At 64.9% G+C, this 17,526-nt stretch overlaps 1 protein-coding gene across 2 annotated transcripts in view; it reads left to right on the plus strand.

Annotated features, from left to right (window-relative positions):
- Nucleotides 1-17,526, plus strand: part of COL5A1 (collagen type V alpha 1 chain) — a 150,348-nt gene that overhangs the window by 119,555 nt on the left and 13,267 nt on the right. For both annotated transcript variants that reach the window (XM_086684456.1, XM_086684457.1), the window contains exons 42-62: nucleotides 429-536; nucleotides 2,587-2,694; nucleotides 3,599-3,652; nucleotides 4,551-4,604; nucleotides 4,700-4,807; nucleotides 5,938-5,991; nucleotides 6,096-6,203; nucleotides 7,273-7,326; nucleotides 8,100-8,207; nucleotides 8,819-8,872; nucleotides 9,131-9,184; nucleotides 10,125-10,178; nucleotides 10,804-10,857; nucleotides 11,519-11,626; nucleotides 11,728-11,781; nucleotides 11,870-11,923; nucleotides 13,053-13,160; nucleotides 14,586-14,639; nucleotides 15,409-15,444; nucleotides 15,847-15,900; nucleotides 16,533-16,788. In XM_086684456.1, the coding sequence (XP_086540582.1) occupies nucleotides 429-536; nucleotides 2,587-2,694; nucleotides 3,599-3,652; nucleotides 4,551-4,604; nucleotides 4,700-4,807; nucleotides 5,938-5,991; nucleotides 6,096-6,203; nucleotides 7,273-7,326; nucleotides 8,100-8,207; nucleotides 8,819-8,872; nucleotides 9,131-9,184; nucleotides 10,125-10,178; nucleotides 10,804-10,857; nucleotides 11,519-11,626; nucleotides 11,728-11,781; nucleotides 11,870-11,923; nucleotides 13,053-13,160; nucleotides 14,586-14,639; nucleotides 15,409-15,444; nucleotides 15,847-15,900; nucleotides 16,533-16,788 (1,696 nt within the window). The remainder of the gene's footprint in view (nucleotides 1-428; nucleotides 537-2,586; nucleotides 2,695-3,598; nucleotides 3,653-4,550; nucleotides 4,605-4,699; nucleotides 4,808-5,937; nucleotides 5,992-6,095; nucleotides 6,204-7,272; nucleotides 7,327-8,099; nucleotides 8,208-8,818; nucleotides 8,873-9,130; nucleotides 9,185-10,124; nucleotides 10,179-10,803; nucleotides 10,858-11,518; nucleotides 11,627-11,727; nucleotides 11,782-11,869; nucleotides 11,924-13,052; nucleotides 13,161-14,585; nucleotides 14,640-15,408; nucleotides 15,445-15,846; nucleotides 15,901-16,532; nucleotides 16,789-17,526) is intronic.

The following is a 17,526-nucleotide window of genomic DNA, read 5'->3' on the forward strand; positions in this document are numbered from 1 at the left end:
GTTCCCACCCATCAGCGGTGCTCTGGGGGGAGGGGGGGGTCAGCGGGGCAGAACATCCTCCATAGAGCATAGAACGTGCGACATGGGGGAGCGGGATGGAAAGGGAGCCCGATGTGGGCAGGCGGACCCCGGGTGGGGGGGAGAGGATGGGGGCCCCGGGCCAGGAGGGCACCCCAGGCAAGCACTTAAGGAGGATGTGTTCTCAGACCCTGGGGAGGAGGCAGGCATCTGCTTGGAATTATGGGAAGGGAGGAGCCAGGAGGGGCCCAGAAACCCAGAGCCTCGAACGCTGGTCTAAGTAGTGTGCACTGTGAAGGGCCCTGGGAGCCACTGAGGGCTCTGGAGTGATAAGGCTTGGTGGCACTTTGGAAGATTGTGTCCGTGCACTTGGGAGCCTTGGAAATGAACCATTTTCTTGCCCGCCCCAGGGATCCCCGGGAGAGAGAGGCCCGGCCGGTGCTGCTGGGCCCATCGGAATCCCAGGGAGACCCGGGCCCCAAGGACCTCCAGGGCCGGCTGGGGAGAAAGGAGCTCCTGTAAGTACCGCCTCGGGGGCGCAGGGGCCCCGAGCCTGCCACGAGCGTGCCCCAGGGGCTTGCGGGAGCCGGGAGGTGGGGAGGTGGGGAGGTGGGGGGGAGGGTGTGCTTGTCCCCCAGGAGAGTGGGTGTGTCCCCAGCGTCCTGACTGAGGTCTGAGATTGGGTTCCCAATGCCGGCTGGCTTCTTTCAGAGTCACCTGAGCCAGAGGGTGCCGGGGAGCTCACCTGCGTGGCTGTGCCCCAGCCCGTGCACACAGAGGGAGGGGCTGGGGACCGTGTGTGTCCCAGCGTGGCCTCAGCCTTGGTCTCGGCCGGGCTCTGGGCTCCATGTGTGGCCGGGTCCCAGTCACCCGAGCCAGGCTGGTCTTTGTGGGAGAAGGATGGGTGTTCGGGATGGGAGCCCCCTCCCCTGGCCTGGGGCCGGGAGGCGAGTGCCAAGAAGAGAAACTTCTCCCTGGACCCCCGACAGCCGGCTGTCAGTGACCCCGAGTGTGGCCCAGCCCAGCGTGGAGGCTTCGTGAGGCCTCCTGCCCCAGCCTTGGTTGCCAGGAAGGAGATTAACGGGTCCCTTCATGTGTAGACCTTCCGGGAAGCCAGTGGCCGCCCTCCGCCAAGCACCTTTCCCGGAGTAACCACAAAATGCCCCTTGCTGCCCTGATGTGCCCCCACCCCGACCGTATTTGGTGTCCACCGTGATTTTGCAAACCCCCCACCTGCCCCGCATTCAGTCGGTCCCGGAGACAAATTTCAGCTCAAACTTCCCTTTGGAATTTAGGTGTCAGAATGAGCAGGGCTCCGGGAGGGAAGGGCAGACGTGCTCACGGACCATCCCCGACAGAGTTGGGACGCCCGCACTGACGGATGTCTGCTAGAAAGACCTTCCTCGTGCGTTCCGCGCTTGGCGGTTCATGGGTGGCGAGGGCCCGGCTCCCTTCCCTGCCGAGCGCGATACCACGCAGGGAGCACCCGCCCCGGCAAACATCCGTTCAGTGTGGTGTCGGCTCTGATGGCATCTCATCGTTTCCACTGAGGCCATCGGACACTGACCCAGCCGAACTCGGAGCCAGAAACCCGCCTTCTGTGGTGCATTGAATGCGCGTAGAGCACAGTTGGGGTTGGAGACGGTTGAGGGACGGTTGAGTTCGTTGCCTGAAGAGAGTAAATACTTAAGCAGAAACCTCCCAGGAGTGCAAAGCTTGTCATTCTCCCCGGAGAGCCCCAGGGAGAGGAGGAGGCCAGGTGTCCCCCAGCACTGTCCGCCTGACCAGTGATGTCCCACGGGAAGGCTCCAGGCAAGCCACAGTCGGCCTGGGCCGCTTCTGGCTCACCTAGGGTTGAAGTCTACATTGGCAGGAACTAAATTGAGGGGCAGGGAGGGAGCTGTGCAAGCCGGAGAGGTCGAGATGGGGCAGTGGGGTCCGAGTAGGTGCTGGCTGCACGTGGATGTGGACACCGAGCACACATTTTTCTCTCCCGTGTCCCCCTCCCCAGCACACACCCCCTCGGTCTGTGCCCACAGAGTAATACGGTGACCCAAGCAAAGCAAGGACTTAGTAAGGACACTTGAGATTTCTAGGGGCAGTTACGAGGCAAGTGAATCAGAATCACGAGAGAAGAGAGATGCCTGTGTGCGTACGCGCCCGTTTGGTGGGGGAGGTGTTGGCCGAGAATTAAAATGGTACGAACATTGGTGGTGGCCGGGGCTCAGGCCCTCCTGGCCCCTAGAATCCGTGATCCCGCACACAGCCTCAGGAATCTGGCTGGTTGGCTTTGAATTTGGGCGGTACCGCTCGCAAACTGTGCCTCGGTTTCCCCATTTGTAAAAGAGGAGCCCTTCTTCGGAAAGGCAGCGGTGTGCGGGATGCGAGTGGCGGGGGGCCGGGCTCAGAGTGATCCTCGGCGAAGCTGGCTGAAACCCGTCAGGACTGGCGAGGCCCGGAACTGCCCACTCCCCGCCCGGGGGCCTCTCCTCTCTGGGCTGATGAGCTGGTGGCTGGATGGTCCCACGACGGAGCCGTGTTTGACCGGGGGTCTCCTTTCCTCTTCAGGGTGAGAAGGGTCCCCAAGGCCCAGCTGGCCGAGATGGCCTCCAGGGTCCCGTGGGGCTCCCCGGTCCAGCTGGCCCAGTGGGCCCCCCCGGAGAAGACGGAGACAAGGTAAGAAGAGTTGGGGCAAGTGCCCCTGCCCGCGGACGACCCGCAGCCCAGACTGCCGGTGTGGGTGGCACAGCGGCCCCCGCCCCTGCTCGCTCGGCGTCGGTGCAGGGTTTCGGAAAAGCTCCCAAATAGCGCGGTGACGAATGAGATCTCTGGAGTGCTCGGGGGGCTTTGAAACTGCTTTCCTCCCATGCGGTTCTGCCGTTTCGGGGACGTTTGCTGCCAGCCTCCTGAGCGAGGAGAGATCCTCCCCGCTTCCCGGTGCATCACGTCGGTGCTGAATGTGCGGAGCCCGACACGACGAGATTTTACTCGGTGTCTATTTTTAAGTGTAGTCGCTTGAATCATCAAGGCCCCCGTTCATTAAGAGTGTGCTTGATGATTCTACCGCTGTTACTTCCGGAGCTGATATTTCACCCCTCGTTTAATGAAGACGGTGGAATCTCGCTCTTTGGCCTGACTTTCCATTTGTGATAACTCGGGTGACATTTCCGACTTCGTCACCTGTGCGCAGATGACTCCGCCTCTCAGCGCGGGGGACAGCTCTGTACGACAGGGACGCTGGGCACTTTCATAATCCCTCTGGAGCCCAGTAACCGATGCCTCTGTTCCTGCATCGCTATGCCTCCCGATTTGACGAACAAATATTTCCACCGTGATTCTCACCACGTTTTAAAATCCGCTAAAAGCCTGTACCGTGTGAGATCGAGGCCGCGTCCCGTTCAGTATTGTATTAGAAGGGAAATCAGTTAATCTGTGGAAATGTCTCTTCCTTGGAAAGTTATCCGCCCCCCCCCCCCCCCCAGAGAGAAGATGATTCTTCATCTCTAGGAAAAAATAATCATGGGGAGCGGATAACATGCAGAGGGTTCGGGGCTAACAGATCTTCCTGGTCTTTCCGCAGGGAGAGATCGGGGAGCCTGGACAGAAGGGGAGCAAGGGGGACAAGGGCGAGCAGGTACGGGGACCCTGTGCTCCCTGCTGGCGTTTACGTCGTCCTCAACGCGGCAGCATCAGCAGCCCGGAGCAGGACACGGCTGCTGGAACCCACGTGTGGGTGGCGTGCATGCACGCGTGTGCACACGGGCGTGTGTGTGTGTCTGTGCGTGCACGTACGTATGTCCCTGAGTGAGTCCCTTGTGAACAGACAAGCGGGAGGCGTTCACGGGTTTTGGGAAGTAAGGCCAGTGGAGCGTTTCGTCCTCGAGGCTTTTGGCTCTGCAGGCCTGGGTCACGGCCGCCCTTCGGTGCTCAGGGCCACGGGCACCCTGACCGCTGCCTCTTTGTTTTGCCCCTTTTTCCTTTGCTCAGTCTGCTCAGGGGCCCTAGTGTCTTCTTGAAAAACAGTGTCACTCGGGGCCAGCTCCTTCCTGGTACGGGTGACACCTGTCCACTCTGCTGAGTGGCTGGGCCTCTTCAGGGGGGTTGGTGTCCCCAGGTGGTCAGTGACCGTGTGCCCGTGGGGGCCACCGCCCGGTGCTGCTTCCCTTGCCTTCCTCCCTCCCTCGCTCCCTGGGCCGACAGTGGGCTGTGCCTGGGGCGCACCGCCAGCCTCACGCTCTGGAGCCGGGTCCTGGCCCCGTGTGGGGGGCGGCGTGGCGCCCATCGTGTGTTTAACGCAGGGCCTCCGGGGCCCGCGGCTGGGCGTGTGGTGGGAGCTCAGATGATGCACGGCGGCCGCCAGCACCGCCCGCAACAACACGCCCCTGCCGCCGGGCCGGCATCCTTCCACCGACGGCCACGCGTGGGGGCCGAGCTGATGGCCTCGGACCGTGGTCTCTGCCCCGACCGGCCCTCCCCGTCGGCCTCCGTTCTGGCCCCGGGAAAGCAGCCGTGTCTCTGTCCTTTCCCTCCAGGGTCCGCCTGGGCCCACCGGTCCTCAGGGCCCCATCGGACAGCCAGGCCCCTCCGTGAGTATCCATGCTTAATCCCGAGCCCCTCGAGCCGGCGGGGTACCGGCAGCGGCTCCTCACCCCCGGCTCTATCATCCCCCCCCCCCCCGCAGGGAGCCGACGGCGAGCCGGGCCCTCGCGGCCAGCAGGGCCTTTTTGGGCAGAAAGGTGACGAGGGTCCAAGAGGATTTCCTGGGCCCCCCGGGCCAGTGGGGCTGCAGGTAACTAACCACAGGGTTTGTGCAAGGGCGGTGGTCTCCTTCTGAAGGGCCCTCATCTTTGCGGTGGCGGCCCCTCCCGTCCCCCTCCTCTCGTCTCCCCTCTCCCCTCCCTCCCCTCCCCCTCTGCCCTCCCCGCCCCTTCCCCTCCCCTCTCCCCTTCCTTCCCTACCCTGTCTCCCCTCCCCTAGTCCCTCCCCTCCCCCTCTCCCCTCCCCTCTCCCTTCCTCCTCCCCCACCCTCCCCTCCCCCACTCCTCCTCCCCTCCCTCCCCTACCCCTTCCCTTTCCTTCCTGTCCCTTCTCCCCGTCCTGATTCCCTCTCCCCTCTCATCTCCTCTGCCCTCCTTCCCCTCTCCTCTCCCCTCCCCCACCCCTCTCCTGACATTTTAAGAATGGGAAATCTAAGACCAGGCTCTGTGGGCCTCCCGGGGCTTCCTCATTAATCGGAAACAGCGCAAATCCCCGTGGCCGCAGACGTGTCCGTATTTGCTCCTCCTGACCAGCGGTGTGGGTTCCCGCACTTGTTGCAGAGATGGTGGAAATGACTGACCCACTGTGAGCGTTGTAGATGAAAAGAGTGCCTGGCAAACGTGCCGCTCAGGACTGACGGCTTTAAACGCCCGGGCGCGTCTTACCTCCGTGGATTCGCGCGCGCACGCGCGGTCTCCTTCAGCTTTTGCAAAACCGGAATCACGCGGAGCGTACGGAAAGTTTGAGCGCAGCTCCTTGCGTTTCGCTTTACGCGTTGTGTTCGGGTTACTAAGTGTTCTTTAGACGCGTCCCTTTTTATTTTGAAAACGTGATTTTTAGTCACTGCCAGCATATGGTGGCGACATAATTTATTCTGACGTTTCCCTGCTGTTGGCTCATTAGGTTTTACTGTTTAATGGGACAGTGTGGCAAGCGCCTTGGTCCGTAAATCTCCAAGTGCTCTCTCACGACTTCCTCCGGCTAATTCCGAGACCTGGCATCACGGGGGTGGCCTCGCATTTGGCTATATACGCTCAGAAGCACATTCTGAGGCTCTTGGATGCTTGCTTGGCGCGGTGGTGGGGAGACCGTGAAGGCCTCGTGGGTATTGGGATAGCGCGACACCGACCTGCTAAGTTTCTGCCGTGTTCCTGTCCCCAGGGTCTGCCGGGACCTCCCGGAGAGAAGGGCGAGACTGGGGACGTGGGTCAGATGGTAAGCGTGACCAGGATGCGCCGGCCCGGCCGGGAGTGGCGGCTCGTTTCTGTTTCGGCCACAGTTTGCATTTTGTCTCTGCTCACTGGTTCTCCTTCCCCTAGGGACCCCCGGGCCCCCCCGGCCCCCGAGGACCCTCTGGAGCTCCAGGCGCTGACGGGCCACAAGGGCCTCCGGGTGGCATAGGCAATCCCGGTGCGGTGGGAGAGAAGGTGACTCACGCCCCTCGCTGTTCTGGCGGCCGATGTGTGTGTGTGCGTGTGTGTGTGTGTGTCCAGCTGCGGACACAGGCGTGCGGGGCGTTGCCGGGTCGTTCCCGTCAGACGCACCTTGACGCTTGGCAGACCTGTGCCGTGGAGCTGGGGGCTCTGACCCCTGTTCCTGGCGGCCGTTTGCAGAATTTCCAAGCGCTACAACCAGCAGGGGGGCCCAGCCCCCTCCCAGATCCGGCTCTGATGGCTCTTGTCCGTTCCTGGCAGTGCGGGCGTGTCCACGTTTACCGTTCCTGCTTCACAGCCTGGGGTCCCCCTCATCCGATCGGATGAGTTGCAGGGCGTGGGCCCTGGGGATGCCTCCGTGAGCAGGGCGGGCTCTGTGTGTGCGCTCGTGTGCGCGGGCAGGACTCCACACGGTGCCCGTGACCTTGCTCCACTGCTAAAGCCCTTGCCCTACTTCCTCGGGATAAAAGGGACGAGGCCAACGTGCTCCTGCCCATTTGCAGTCCCTGGACACCATTTCCAGAACTTTCCGACATCAGCCCGTTAAATTGAAAGAAGTTCTCCGTCACTGCTCGTTTTTTACGATACGAACCTTAACAGAGAAGCATCTCCTGCTAAAGCCCGCGAACTAATGATGCGCTGCCTCCGCTCGGAGGCGTCTCCCTCCCAGCGCGCCCACCTCCGCCCAGGGCGGCTGCACCCTCTGAGCCTGTGGTGCTGCGTATTCGCTGCCTGGGCCCGGCCCTTCCCCCCTGCGCTGTCCCCTGTCCCTCCCACTGCCTTCTCTTCGTCGTCCCCCAGAGCTCACCCGAGCGCCGTCTGTGACGCCCAGCCCGCTCTGGTCCCCTCCTCTGTGTGAACGTCACGGCCTGCGAGTACCAAGGCCAACACACGCCCTGACAGTGACGCGTCTGCCCTCCAACCCCACACGCCGTCACAGTGCGCTGGCCGCTCGCTCGCCCCGGGCCCCCACCTGCCCGACGGCAGTGAGGGTCTGCTAAGTGCTTGGAGCCGGGGCCCCTGTTCTCGGTGCCACCGTAACCGTGTCGCGTTTCCTCCTTAGGGTGAGCCTGGTGAAGCCGGAGAGCCTGGCCTGCCTGGAGAGGGGGGCCCTCCGGTGAGTGGGCTGGGGGGGCCCCGACCACGGGCCCCTGCTGGGTGGGAAGCTCACAGTCTGCCCCAGTTGTCCCGTCCATGCGACGGGAGTCGTGTTTCCCCTCACGCTTACCTCCGTGGGGTTACCGTACCAAGAGGGCGTGTGTGTGTGCGCGAGTCTGCCCGTGTGTGCGCGCGCGCGTGTGTGTGTGTGTGTGTGCGCGAAGACGTTGGCGGTGAACACCCGCGAGCGAAGGCCGTAAGTCCCTCCGCCGTCTGCGGTGATCCAGACCTGCTCGTGGGCTGCCACAAACATGGGGGCAGTTGTCCCCTCATCAGCCCAGACTGGAATGTTCTGACCTTCGCAGGTCAGACGGGCGTTCTTTCCAGGACGGCCTGTGAGAGGCTCTCGGGCACAGAAGGCGGCTGGTGGCTGGGGGTCTCCTGGCCTCTCGCTTCCGCCTCCACCTGCACACCGGGGAGTGGGCGGGTGTCCTGGGCCCCCGCAGCCCCTCCCACCTGGAAGCCAAAGGTCCCCTCCAGGGGCCCCAGAAAGCCGGTGGGCCCATCAGGCCCACCTTGGAATGCCAGCGGGGCCAGGCCATCGCCGGGGGCCACCAAGGGCTGGGGAGCACGAGCAGCTTCGGGGACCCACTGGGCCCAGCGTGTCGCCCCTCCCCCACCCCGAGGGCACTCGCTTTCCCGTGCAAACAAGGGGGTTCGCTTGAGGCCAGCACGGCACTCTGCGAAACTGGGGTCGGCTCCGAGGGCACCGACGCTGGCCTTTCCCTCCAGGGACCCAAAGGAGAAAGGGGCGAGAAGGGCGAGTCGGGCCCTTCTGGTGCAGCTGGACCCCCTGGACCCAAAGGCCCTCCTGGGGACGACGGTCCCAAAGGCAGCCCCGTGAGTAACTCCGAGATACCAGGGCGCCCCGAACCTGGCGACCTCCGGGCCCCGGCTTTTCTCATTCTCTGCTGGCGCACTAAAGCTCCCGACCACGATGGGTCTTGGGGTAACGTTTGTAGAGCGTAGAGGCTTTCACACCAGCTGCTGGGCCGGAGATGTGGAGGTGAGGAAGAGGAGGGGTGGGGCGGGGGGCTTCCGGGCCTCATGTGCCCAGCCCGGGAAGCTTGCTAAATGGGCTGCAGGAGCAGCGGTCTACGCGGATGCCACCTTCCCGTGGCCTGTCCCACTTCGTCTCAGAAGGGACTTCTAGTAGCATGTTCTAGAAGCCTGAAGGTCTGGGCCTGGTCTCAGCCTGGAGCCCCGGGAGCGGAGTCATGGGCACGGCGCCTGCCCTCCTCCGTGTGCCCGGAAAGCGGAGCGCTGAGCCTTCCTTGCCCGCGTGGGGTGTGGCTGGGATGAGGTGGTCTCCGGGGAGCTTCCGGGCCGTGGGCGCACTCCTGGTGTCACACAGAGGGCATTGCAGGGGCTGGGTGAGGCGGGGGTCCTGGGGATGCGGCGGCAGCCCCCCGGTTGCTCGGGGCCCCGACGTGCCTCTCTGTCTGTTTCAGGGCCCTGTCGGCTTTCCTGGAGATCCTGGTCCCCCTGGAGAGCCTGGCCCCGCGGTAGGTGTTCAAGGCCACGGAGCTCCCACCCCCGCCAGCCTTTGCCCTGCCTTTGCCATCCGGGTTTTGCCTTCCTGGTTGTCTTCTGTGAATCCTCCTTGGGACACGGTGCTCTCCCACGTGGCCTCCAGGCTGTGGTGCTTAGGAGTTCCCGCTTGGCCGCCCAGAGAGGGTTGGGTTCTCGGGAAGGGACTGGGGACACGGTGGGCATTGGCTTGTGACCCGGGAGACAAGAGGAACTTGCTTTTATCCCCTCAGGGTCAAGATGGCCCCCCTGGTGACAAAGGGGACGACGGTGAGGCTGGGCAAACGGTGAGTCCACTCGTTACCTCTGGGGACCCCGGCTACCTGGTGGAGGGTGTCGAGCGCTCTTGGGATTTGCCACTTGCTCTGTTCCTTTCTGAGAAAAAGCCGAGCCCAGTTCCCTCGTAGGAGCCATTCTTCCCCGCGAGCTCCCTGCAGGGCTCTGGTGGAAGCTGGGGACAGCTGTACTGCTGATTTGTCACTTGTCACTGGGGAGCCCCTGCCCACCCCAAGCCCACCCGTGAATGTCAGGATGGCCTTATTTCTGCCTAATTGGTGCCTCTCCCCCAAAGGGCTCTGCCCGGGTCAGCCCCCTGGGCTGGAATTACACTAGACTTGCCTCTCATCCCCGACACTGAGTTTCTGAAACATCGCTTCCAGCCACGTGTGCCCGGTTTGGAACCGACCCCAATGGGCCTCCCCTTCCTCGGGGACGGCCCCAGAGTCCTCACCGATTTCCCTCACCCCCACCCTGCACCAACGAGGCAGGTCGCTGCTGGGCACTTCGACCCTCGGGCACGGGCTGGCGTCGCCCGTGTGAGACGAGCAGCAAACAAAGCCCCGGAGATGCCCGAGTTCCCCTGCTCCCGGGGCTGGGACTCGGGGCCACCCTTGTCCTCCCCGTGCCTCGGGGTCCACTCCTGTCGCCGGGGATGTGGGCAGGGGGTGGTGTGGACGGTCGCTGGGCATCCAGAGTCATTGCTACGCGGTGGGAGAGTGCTGGTTGAAAATGCGGCAGAACCGTGGCCGCGAGCCAGGGTTCCCGGTCCCGCTGCTGCTGGAGCCCCGGTGCGGGATGACTTCACCTGGGACTTGTGGCAGCTCCAGAGGAAGAGGGAGGCAGCCTCGGGGCCGGCCGAGGACGGGGCGCACACGCCGAGAACTTCGTGCCAGGCGTCCGTCTGACCGACCCTGATTCCCAAATTCTGTGTTCTTTCTCTGACCCCAGGGATCCCCGGGCCCTACTGGTGAACCGGGACCGTCTGGGCCTCCAGGCAAAAGGGTAAATAAATAATCCTGTACGTCGCCCCTGCCTGCGAGATTTCTGCGTGAGGCCCGCCCCTCCCCTCCGCCCTTCCGCCTGGCCCCGCGTCCGCTAGGCGGCCCTCGCCGGGCACCTGCTTCCGGTTGAGGCGTGCTCTCCAGCCCCGTCGTGTCATCAAACCTCAGACCTGCTAGGTCGGTCGCCCCGTGCTTTGGGGGAGGCCAAGTGCTGATGCCATCGGTGGTGCCCGTCGTGGGGGGAACGACACCCAGGAAGCCGGAGAGGGCCTCGCCCCCTGCGTCAGACCTCTCTCAAAAGTCAGAGCGGGCGAAACGGGCCTTTCTCTGCATGTTGAATACTTAGCGTCTGGGGGGTGCTGTGGTAGACTGGCCTGCCTGGTGTGTGAGCGGGAAAGGGGCCCCAGCACCGCGGGCTGCCAGAGGCCTCCCCAGATTGACCCGGAGGCCTTTCCAGAACTGAGACCACTGGGACTCATTCCAGGGGCCTCATCCATGCTGGCCAGCGGCCCGGGAGCCCCCCACCCCCACCCCCGCCCCCCGGCTCGTCTCCCTGCAGACACAGACCTCATGGCTCCGGCTGCTTCAGGCAGCTCCTCACACGCTGTTCCCTTGCTCTGTTCCAGGGCCCCCCCGGCCCCGCAGGCCCCGAAGGCAGACAGGGAGAGAAGGGAGCCAAGGTAATGTGCTTCTCTGCTCAGCCGTGACTGTCGAGCTTCCCAGAAGAGCCACCGCCTGCATGGCGGCCGAGTCGGGCGTGAAGTGGAGACGTGGGGACACAGGAAAGCCACAGAGGCAGCAGGGAGCTGGGGCCGGCTCAGAGGGAGGCCTGGCTCTCGCCGCAAAGCGGGAGGGAGACAGCTTGTGGTGCCCACAGGCCCGCAGGCCGTCTGCCCCTCCAGCCTAAGGAGAGGGCAGCTGGGGTGCTGGGGTACCCGGCCTGGTGCTTGACCCAGTGCCCACCGCGGGGCCGGGCAGAAGGCGGGGCGCCCAGGGCCCTCGAGGGGCCGCTCCCTGTGACTCTGATGGCCCAGTGGGCCTCCTGGAGCTGCCCTGTCGGTAACTGATGCAGGGACAGGAGCCCTCCAGGCCCAGGCCTGCCCAGGCAGTGGTGGCTGAGCCCGCCATGAAGGCAGGGCCGGCTGGAACGGCCGTGGTGGCCGAGATCGTTGGAGACTGGGAAGCCCAGACGACCGAGGAAATTAGGGGGGTGGAGAGTTGGTCAGGGTGGCTTCCGTAAAGAACTTGGGACAGCCCCAGATATCTGAGGGCATCTGGGGTCCTCTGGGCGGTGGTCGTGGGCCAAGGTGACCACGGCCTCAAGCATCTGTGTCCCTGCAGGGGGAAGCCGGCTTAGAAGGCCCTCCTGGGAAGACTGGCCCCATCGGCCCCCAGGGGGCCCCTGGGAAGCCCGGCCCCGATGGCCTGCGAGGGATCCCTGGCCCTGTGGTGAGCGAACGGGGGCCGGGGAGGGGCAGCGGCTGCCGGGCGGGGGCGTGGGCACAGGACGGGCCCTGTGGGGCTCATGCTGAGGGCCGGTTGCGTTTCAGGGTGAGCAAGGTCTCCCAGGCGCCCCAGGCCCCGACGGCCCCCCTGGCCCCATGGTGAGTGATGATCCTGAGGGGCTCCCCGGCAGGGGTGGAGGGTGGGGTTGGGGAGGAGAGCTCTGATCCCTCCACCTCTTCCCCGCAGGGTCCCCCAGGACTCCCCGGCCTCAAAGGAGATTCTGGCCCTAAGGGGGAAAAGGTAAGACAGGACTCCGGTGCCTCTGAGGCTGTGACTCGGGGCCCCTCACGTCCGGGGTTTCAAACTATCCGCCACCTGTCCGTCCAGTGCCCGCTGCTGGCCGGAGACAGGTCCTGGAAGGCTGGGAACGTAACCAGTCTGTGCTGTATGGGGGACTCGGTCACTGTCCTCGGTGGGAGACCGTGGCCGAAGGGTGTGCAGGGCCCGAGCAGTGTGCCCGCTGTGGATTCTGCAGCACAGCAAAGCCTGCTCCTTTTCTCCAGCTGGGGGGTGATTTTCTTCTGCTCACGCTGATTTACGGACAGGTAGAAAGCACACAAACCAAATAGTTCTTTCTTTTTAAAAAAATTTTTGTTAACGTTTATTTATTTGAGAGAGAGATGGACAGAGCACAAGCGGGGGAGGGGCAGAGAGAGAGGGAGACGCAGAATCCGAAGCAGCCTCCAGGATCCGAGCCGTCGGCACAGCCCCACGCGGGGCTCGAACCCGCGAACCGTGAGATCGTGACCTGAGCCGAAGTCAGATGCTCAACTGACTGAGCCCCCGCAGGCGCCCCCCAGATAGTTCCTTCTAAAAAGGACTGGGGAGTCTGTTTCTTTTCTACTCCGTGCCTATCACCACTCAATCCCTAAAGTAAGGAAAACTGGAAGAGTCCTTCTAGAGCTTTCCACAGGCTCCTACGAAACGAACACACGTAAGCCTGTGTAGAGAGCGTCCCTTGTAGAGAAACGTGAAAAATTGTCGTATCTATAACACCCTGTAGCTTTTTCCCTTAAGTCCATAAACGTCTCTGTGCCCATAACAAAAGGCATACACGGTGGCCATAGAAAAACTGGGCAGCGCACAGCAGACGCACAAAACAGCGTCACTCAGGAAACCGTGTTATCACCTTGGTCTGGGATCTGTGTCTCCCTCTCTCTTTAGACCATGATTTGACCGAAGGCCGACTGTGTCAGACCTGCTCGTCTGTCCCTTGAGCTGTCTTTAGGCCGGTTTCCACACCGGGAGGTGTTGGCCGGTGACTCCGTGGCTTCCTGTGGCCGGGACGTGCCACGTCCCGCTGGCTCACGTGGTTGGCATGGAGGCGCGGCCACAGCAAGCGCCGCCTCATGCCTTTGTTTCCAAACAGGGTCATCCAGGCTTGATCGGACTCATCGGACCTCCGGGCGAACAGGGTGAAAAGGGCGACCGCGGTCTCCCCGGCCCCCAGGGCTCCTCCGGCCCTAAGGGCGAACAGGTGCGTGAGGTGGGGCCCCCCAGTGAGCGTCCTCGCGGATGGTGAGAAGCGGCTTACGACCTGGCGCTCCGTGCCCAGCGGACCCGAGGCCGGTTAAAGCTGCGAGGATGTCCTCACGTCCGTCGCGTCTGGAGGGGAACAGCGGAGGGGACGCTGCCCTGGTGGCCCCAGAGGGGGCGTTGCTTCACCCCACTCGAGGGCCTGTGACCCGGCTAACTGCCCCCAGGTCATTGGCAAGTCTCCACCACGTTTGCCAGACCCGCGGGCCGGGCTCCCCCCGACCCCGGATATGCACGCCTGGCCCTAGACTTCCCTGGGAACCACAGTAGTGATTGGAGTTTGCACCCCCAGCAAACCTTAGCCAGAGAGATCCTCCCGGCCCCGCACCACCGAGCCCCGGGAGGGCAGGGCACAGGCGGACCCCGTGGCCGGGGAAGGGCGATGTGTGCGTGGCAGCAGGATAGGGGACGAGGCGGGCCTGCCGTGGCTGTGCGCTTCCCCGTGTGAGCGAGGGCTTCGTTCCGGGTATAACTCTCTGCTTCCCAAGGTGCTCACGCCCTTGGCTGCGCCCACCTTGGCCCCCGCCTGACCCGCAAGGGGGCAGCACTCGTGAGGCAGAGCCGCGGGGGCAGGGAATGAAGTGGGGCCGCTGACGGCCGCCTGTGGCTGTAGGGTGGTGTCCTCCAGAGCCCCTGTTCCATCTGCCACCGTCTTCCCCAAGTGGGAGCTGTCCAGGGCGTGGTGACCAGTGACCTCGAGAATTAGGAGGGTGTCCAGGGTCTCCACCACCAGAGTCAGCCGTCACAGCAAACCGGTCTCTGCAGCGTCCGGCCGGGGGGAGCCGGCTTGAGAACTTCCGGTCCCTGTGTGGCAGGGGGGAGGGGGAAGGGCGGGCTCTCTCAGCCTCCCTCTGCCCTGGCGGGCGCTTACGCCCCAGGGGGAAGCTCATGTGGAGGCCGGGCTCCAGGTGAGCCTTGGGCGCCCTGCGGCTGCGGGGGTGCCGGAGGCTAAAACCAGCCGGGCTGGCCTGTGTGGACGGGGGGTCTGGCTGCAAGCTCTACGTGCGGAGGAACGAAGGGGAGGCACAAAGGGACCCCAGGACACTGACGTCCCCCGCCCCCCAGGGCCTGTGCTCACACCCAGCAACGGGGGGACCACTGGGTGTGGGGCTTGTGTATTTCAAGTCGGAACGTTAGAAGGGGTGACTACGAAATCACCTCCCCATGGCCCGAAGATGCCAGAGTCTGGCCGGGCCCCGGGCAGCCGGGCGGGGGGGACGGGCAACCTCCCGGCACGTGTTCGGGCCCCTGGCGGGCCGTGTCCGCTGGAGGAGAGACCGTGAGAGCTGAGGAACTCGGCTTCCAGCAGGTGAGTATGTCTGTGACCTCCCTTGTGTGATGGCCTGTGTTTTCTGCTCCTTTTCAGGGCATCACTGGTCCTTCCGGCCCGATCGGCCCTCCGGGCCCTCCCGGCTTGCCGGTGTGTATCTGGGAGGGGCGGGTGGTCCCTGGTCGTTCTGGGGGGGAGCAGGGAGGCCGGTGAGCCTGGGCCTGGGCCTGGGCCTCAGTATGTGGTGGGAGGGTCACAGGACAGTCAGGAGACCCGGGGTTGGGTCTCACTGCCCAGTGGACATTGGGCCCAGGGTGGATTTGCCCATATCTCCACATCAGGGCCGTGAGCCACGCAGCGAGGTGGGGTCTCTGGGCCCCGGGTCCAGGTAGGGGAGGCAGGCATTTGAGGGAACGTGGTTGTTCCACCGCACACATCCGCTGGGGGGGGGGGGGTGAGGACAGTGTCCCCATCAGCATGAGCCGGACTGCTCGGCCCGGACGAGGGGTGGGGGGCTATCCATAGGGCACCCCCGATTCCCAGGGCACCCTGCACACCAGGGTCCTCCCCCACGGCCTCCAGCCTCCGCTTGCCCCTTGGGTCCGTGCGGCCCAAGGTGGCCCCGTGGATCTGACGCTGGCCCTGCTCTCCCTCTAACTCTGGCTGCCTGAATGTGTGGTGTCTCGGCTGGGGTGGGGGCAGTGTGACCACGTCAGACAGGCCCCTCGGCCTCCCAGTGGGTGAGCGCCAGCCTGCCCCCCAGACAAGCCAGTACAAGCTCAGGCTCCTAGGAGAGGGACTGGGGCGCAGGGGAGGGGGAGAAGGCCCAGCCCAGCCTGAGCGGGGCTGTGGGTCGAGGTGGGTGCCTGGAGGTGAAGGGGTGCCCGCTCCCTGACGCTCCATCCCTCGCTCTCTGCAGGGTCCTCCTGGGCCAAAAGGTGCTAAGGGCTCCTCGGTAAGTGGCTTGTACCCCGAATGGGCCCCCTCTTCCCGGGGGAGGAGGGGCGTGCATCCCCCTGGATGACCGCTTTGGGCCGCCTTCGCCCCCTCGATCCCTGATGGCTTGGTCTCCATGCTTCTCTCCCAGAGCTGAAGGTCCTGAGCACGTCCGCAGCCTGGGTCGCTGCAGACAGAGGCATTCGGGCCGTCGCTCCCCATCTCAGCAGGACGGTGCGCCTAAGCTCCCGTCTCGGGGCGTCAGGCTTTTACAGCTGGGACTGTGGACAGGAGGGTCTCTGCCGTCCTCCCCCCGGCACGCTAGACTTTGTCCCTTGCCGTCTCCATGCAGGTTTCTGGAGATCATCCAGAGCACGAGGTGGGGTTAAGTCACATCCTGGTTCTCTTTCCTTTTTCCCAGGGTCCCACTGGCCCGAAGGGTGAGGCAGGCCACCCAGGACCCCCCGGCCCGCCGGTGAGTCCCCTTCGAACACTTGAAAGTGGGGTGGGGGCTCTCCTGACGCGGAGGCGGTCGTGGGAGCGTCTGTGGGTGCTGTTCGCCGTCCAGGACTTGGTGGACAGGGTCCGGTTGCCTCTCTCTGGGAGGCCTGGTTGGGCAGAGGGGGAGAGAGTGCACACGTGCGTGTGCGCGTGCGTGCATGTGTGCGCATCCGTGTGCGTGCGACAGCGGGCGGCACCACACGAGGCCCCCGGGGTGATGGGTAGAGGCCTTGACGAGCCAGATTGTGGGGCACGCCCCCCGGGTCACCCCGTGTTGGCAACACAGCCTCTCGATTCCTGTGTCTGTCCTCGGCTGGGGCCCCCACACCGCCCCCGGGAGGTGTTAGTGCGGTCCCACCGTGTGCAGCCCCAGGCTGGGCTGCAGAGGCGAGGGCAGAGCCGGTCGCTGGGGGTCCAGCCGAGGCTGGGCGGAGGCAGGCGGGTGCGCAGGGGAGGCCTGGCGGCCGGGAGGGGTGTGCCACGCTCCGGAGCAGGAAAGAGGGAACAGAAGCCCCCTGAGGTGGCCCGGGGTCTGTGGCCGGGACGTGGAGCCCGGCTCCCCTGGCCCTGCTCCCACCAGAGCCCCTTGGTCCTCTCTGCACACAGGGTCCCCCCGGCGAGGTCATCCAGCCCCTGCCGATCCAGGCATCCAGGACCCGGCGGAACATCGACGCCAGCCAGCTGCTGGACGACGGGGCCGGCGAGAGCTACGCGGACTACGCGGACGGCATGGAGGAGATCTTCGGCTCCCTCAACTCCTTGAAGCTAGAGATCGAGCAGATGAAGCGGCCCCTGGGCACGCAGCAGAACCCCGCACGCACCTGCAAGGACCTGCAGCTCTGCCATCCCGACTTCCCGGACGGTAGGGGCGCAAGGGGGCCGGGACGGGGCAGCCCGCGCGGTGGGAAGGACACGGCCTCGGGGCCCCCATCCGTGCGTCAGCTGCGGGCCTGACGGAGGCAGCGCGGGACGCGCCCCGGGAAAGGGGGGCCGGGGAAGCAGGGCCGGGCTCCGAGGTGGCCCGGGGCCCGCTTCCAGTCCCGTCTCAGCCACCGTCTCGTGCGTCACCTGTCACCCTGAGCCTCGGCTGCCCCGTCCGTGAAGTGGGGACAGAAGCGCGTGCCCTACCAGAGGCAGAGACGGTGTGCCGTGTGCTCAGCACGCCTGATGTCAGGGCTGCCGCGGGGGTCACGTCCCCTCCCCGTGCCATTGGACACGTCCTAGTGTCAGGAAGCAGCCTGCGAGACCCGGACTGTCCGGACTGTTCCGGAAACACAGCACCCCTCCCGGGCTCACGGCCCTAGGCCACACGCAGCCCACGGCCCCGTTAGCCGGCCGGCTGCTGCCCCTCTGGGAGGCGTGAGCGCTTCTCCCCCGAGGTCCCCGGTCCCCGGCCTCTCTGACCCCAAGCGCGTGAACCTCCAAGCCCACCTGGAGCATTTCTGTACTCCCTTCCGCCTGCTGCGGGGGCCGTTCGCCAGCGCTGACGGGCCCTGGGCTTCACCCTCCCGCCCGGTTCTTGGTGGCGGGTCCGTCGTGCCTCCATGTGGGTGCAGCACGAAAGGCAGAGCGTGAGCACACAGACCCGGGGAAGGCCCGC

This window comes from Puma concolor, chromosome D4 (genome assembly GCF_028749965.1).
Source record: "Puma concolor isolate L17-30 chromosome D4, mPumCon1.1.hap2, whole genome shotgun sequence".
Taxonomy (NCBI): Eukaryota; Metazoa; Chordata; class Mammalia; order Carnivora; family Felidae; genus Puma; species Puma concolor.